At 40.3% G+C, this 4,402-nt stretch overlaps 1 protein-coding gene across 5 annotated transcripts in view; it reads left to right on the top strand.

The window, feature by feature from the left end:
• Positions 1 to 3,575, top strand: part of utrn (utrophin) — a 160,206-nt gene extending 156,631 nt beyond the window's left edge. For all 5 annotated transcript variants that reach the window (XM_020589235.1, XM_020589218.1, XM_020589213.1 and 2 more), the window contains 2 exons: positions 1,057 to 1,082; positions 2,238 to 3,575. In XM_020589235.1, coding sequence (XP_020444891.1) covers positions 1,057 to 1,082; positions 2,238 to 2,246 — 35 coding nt within the window. In that variant the 3' untranslated portion in view covers positions 2,247 to 3,575. The remainder of the gene's footprint in view (positions 1 to 1,056; positions 1,083 to 2,237) is intronic.
• Positions 3,576 to 4,402: the final 827 nt, after the last annotated feature.

A 4,402-nucleotide genomic window follows, 5' to 3' on the forward strand; every position in this document is an offset into this window, starting at 1 on the left:
GCCCTACAAGGCCGCGGGTCAGCGGAAAAATAGTGCAGGTCACTGTTTAACTGTCCATATGTCATCCTCGCGGGGAAAATTCACGTGTTGCATATTTGATGTGTGAATTAGGCAGGTCTGTGCCCTCTTGTACAGTAACATGAGGAATGGTTTCGTTTCACTGAAATGTACAGTAATTCAGTTGCCCTTTTTTCAGTTGCTGCAGCTACTACATGATTAATTCATTGTCAGAAAAATTTTGCAAAAATTTAATGTATCAAGTTTGTCCATATTAGTACTTTTTACATTTATGAATGAAATAGAAACTTGAGGTGGTGGTGAGACGGTGGTACTTTCCTCATAAAACAATATGGTCGATCATTTTAGCTTGTCTCATTGTTTCCCTTTTGATTGTCTCTGTTTCCTTTCATTCCGTCTTCACCCAGTCCTGCTCACCATCCGTCTTTTCTCTCTTTTCATTCCTCATGTTGTCATTCAGCTTTGTGTGTTTGTGTTTGCGTGTGTGTATGTGAGAGTTGTAGAGTGTCACATAAAAATGATTGCAGCTCGAGCAGCTGTGCACTTATCTGTAGTCATGAATCCAAAAAGGTGTTGTCCTATATTTCAATGGAGCGTGGTACATAAAGTGTACTTTTAAAAAAAAAATGTAATCATTGTTTGGGTGGCGTGTCCGGGTTCCTCTGCGCTGTGACTTTGTGGTTTTGCTGCTCATAAAAGCTTTCTCAAACACACATTTTATCATTTAAATTTGGTATTTGATATCAGGAAAAAAAAACTCATTACTCTTTATAGCAGAGTCTGAGAGAATATTCACCTCTGAGGATGAAAGAGAAAAATAAAAATATCTGAATAGCAAGCTGTAACTCGCCAACTTTAAATTGCATTCAAATTCTCAGCGCCGCTCAGCTCTGAGACCCCGGACAGAGCAGTGGCATAATATGCATGAATATGTGGGTGGGACGCAGAGGCTGATGCAGTGTGACTTATAAAATAGAGAGATAAACAAGGAAGTTCAAGTGTTAAACTACTCTATTGTCTGTGATTTGTCTCCCATAGCCTCAAGCCTCTCCTCAAGACCCCAGGTAAGATGAGGCTCCTCTACACTTCAGACACACAACAGTACTGTAAATCAGTCTGCATATGCAGCTTGTTTGGGAGCTCCTGTTTTCTTTTCTTTCTGCTCCATTGTGTGTGTGCTTTTTTTTTTGGTCAGTGTTTTAGCAGTTGGTAAAGATGAGTGAAGCTGGAGCAGCATTTTAGAGGTAATTACAGCTGCTGCCACAAAAGTATTCCTGTCTGTGTAGCCTTCACCTGCCTTCACCTGCCCCATCCCTTCACTTTTGATGGCCTGTGAGAAGGAGTTGGCTAATGGATGTCTGGAGAGTGCCATTAGCAGCTCCTCTCATTCCTCAGTCTGGTGCCAGTGTGTGTTTTTTGGAACTGCCACTGACCTCTTCCTGTTGTAATTGTTTAGTCTGCTCTGGTCTCCCTTTGCTCACTTCATTCCACTTCTTTCTCTCTCTTTTTAAACCGCTCAGCTCGTCTCTTCGCACACAGCCAACTCCTTGACAGGCCTGTTAAACTGCCTGTTTGCTACTGTATGAATCCATTTGTGGTGGCTGTGCCACATAATTTCCCTTTGATTTCCACTTTCCAACTGTTACACTTCAGCTTATCACTTTCAGCGTTTCACACCTCTACAAGTCGGATCAAATTCATCCGGATACTGTAAAATGCTCATTGTATACACTTTTCATTCAGTACATGCAGGAAATGAAGTGAACCATATTCTCCTTTACTGGAATTTATTTAAGTCATCCTTTTTTCCTCTTTCACTGTCATTGGCGAACACCATTCAGTACACACACAGAGGCATATGTGAGTAGTTTTGAGTGGTTAATTCAGTTTCTAAGAAGACAGCTCTGCTTTGTGAAGTATTCCCTGCATCCTTCACACCCACTTCCTCCTTTGCATCCACACTGAGCTTCTAATGGGCTGTAACTGGCTTGAAGGACTGCAGTCTGTCCTCCAGCTTCCAAACCCGATTACTTAGTTCGAACATCTGATGGTTCCTTACAGTGATGTCCCGATGAGGAGAAATGAGCCTGTTTCACCTGCTGTGTTAACTTTCAGTGGGTCTACTTGAACGCAGACACACACCTTCTGTGGCTCTTTTGAAATATGCATTTTACTGTATCCGAGCTGATGATTTTACGTTTGTTACCTCTGTTTTGCAGGTGATATGAGAATCGTCGCCACAGAGGATTGCGTGTGCTCGTGTGTGCACATGAGTGTGTGGCAGCAGTAACCGCTGGAACCATTCCCGAACCAACAACCCCCCTCGACCGTGAATCCCAAAGACACACAGGACCAGACAACTTAACTACTTTTACCACCTTGTCTTGTACTATGCAAACTGTATATTTTATGAACTGTAGATTGTTCAACATTTGTCAGTGATTTGTTTAGATATGCAGATAAGTATAGTATATGGGCACGGGGCTTTGTATAGTAAAACAATTTCAGTTTTTCAGAGGGTGGTTTGGGATTTATTTTGTTTCTTTTTAAGTTCTGCCCTCACTGGGAATCAATCTGTTACATGTTTTTGTCATTCCGCTGCTTTGTCCCCAGTTGCTATTGTCATTGGAAGTAGCCAGGAGGCTTTGTTTCGTGTGTGGGAGCACTCACAGTTCCTGAGTAATAACACTGAGTGGCTGAAAGGATCCTTTCAAAGCTGCAGACTGTCACCTCTCAAAGTACCCGTTTTGTTTTTAAGATCTGTCTTGTAGCATGCTTGATGTCAAGTTCCCCTTTAAAACATTAATATACCGGCAGACTTTGTGTACTCCTCCTGTGCCTATACAGTTTGTCGTTCCACATGTGGAAGACAGAGATAAATTAAAGTTGATAGAGATGTGTGTAAAGAGAGATGTTTTGAAAATTATAGATTTAAATCTAAAGTTGTTCTGAATCTGGGTTTGTAAGAGGTCCGCTGTGATTATGTAGAATATTTTTAAAAGATATATAAACAGAAATCAGAGGAAAGCCATGATTGCCTTGCTACCTCAGACTCATAGACACAGTTTTGTTTTTGTGGTTCGTAAACCTGTTTATTAAAACAGTTGTGGTCATTTACAGAACATGAACAACTTGGTTTAGCTAAACTTTAGCTTACTGTATTGGTGTACACTGCAACGAGGAGATACCAAGTAAAATAAAAAAGCTACTATTACTGTACCACAATGGGTCTGTGGCCTGCTGAAGCTAGCCATTTGTTGTGTTACTTTATCTGTTGTTGGTTTTTCCACTGGCCTTCTAGCACTGGTCCCTCACTGCATTGTGTTGTTGTGCTATATGCTATCCTGTAAAACTTGTGAGACTGAACAACACTACTATAACCTCCACTGACTGTAGACGTTTGATGATGTGAGTGATGGTTTTAATCATTGCAGTCATGATGACGCGTACCACAGCAGAACTGTGTCGCTTCTCCTGAGGTATGTAAACTAGTTTGACCACACTATGTGTAATATGGCTATGTTGTTTTATTCTGAATAAAATTTTTATAAGATGTATCCCACTGCTGTTGCTTTTATAAAACTTATTGTCTGCTTTGTTTAATGAAACATTAACAGGTCTGTAATATTTGATCCACCCTGTAAATATATAAAGGTAATATAGAAGAATTACTTCACTGATCAGAATTCAACCCACTGCTTAACGTGCTTCGTATGCGGCACTTGCCCTGCATTTGAGAGCATACTGCAAACTCCTCAGTGTCATCCAGGACTGTGTCAGTGTTATTTATCAAAGCAAATGATCACCCAGTGAGTGATTGTATCATTGTTACATGTTTGCAGCAAGCGTGCCAAGCTGTAACTGAAATGATGAAACGCAATGGGCCTCTTTTTTCCTTTTACTCCACATCTCCAAACCCATTTTTCTTTTTCATTGGTGCAGCGTCGCTCAGTTGTGGCTGCATTCTTAAATAGTGTGTGATGATTGATTAAAGACTTTTCTGCTGTTGTGGTTATAAATCAAATCTGACCACAAAAATGATTTCATGGTATAAAGATGGTTCGTTTCAGTAACCTGTCAGTTTAAATTGTGTCCTAACAGAACATTGTCTGTGCTGTTAAGGCTGCACCAAACTGAAACTGATTGTTTCCTAACTTTAACTTCTTGTTCCTGAACCTGGAGCATCCTTTCTTCATCAAAAAATGTTAATGAGCATAGTTGTTTAACCAATACTCTGATATGTTTCTGACAACAAAAAAGTAATGGACATATCAATCCCCAGATTAATTTCCATCATTTTTTGGTGTGGCACCTGTGCAAATTCAACACAAAGTAGTTTGAGGAGACAACTTTTCCATGCTGTGTACGTTTCCTCTAATAGTGC

This window comes from Monopterus albus, unplaced genomic scaffold (genome assembly GCF_001952655.1).
Source record: "Monopterus albus unplaced genomic scaffold, M_albus_1.0 scaffold9.1, whole genome shotgun sequence".
NCBI lineage: Eukaryota > Metazoa > Chordata > Actinopteri > Synbranchiformes > Synbranchidae > Monopterus > Monopterus albus.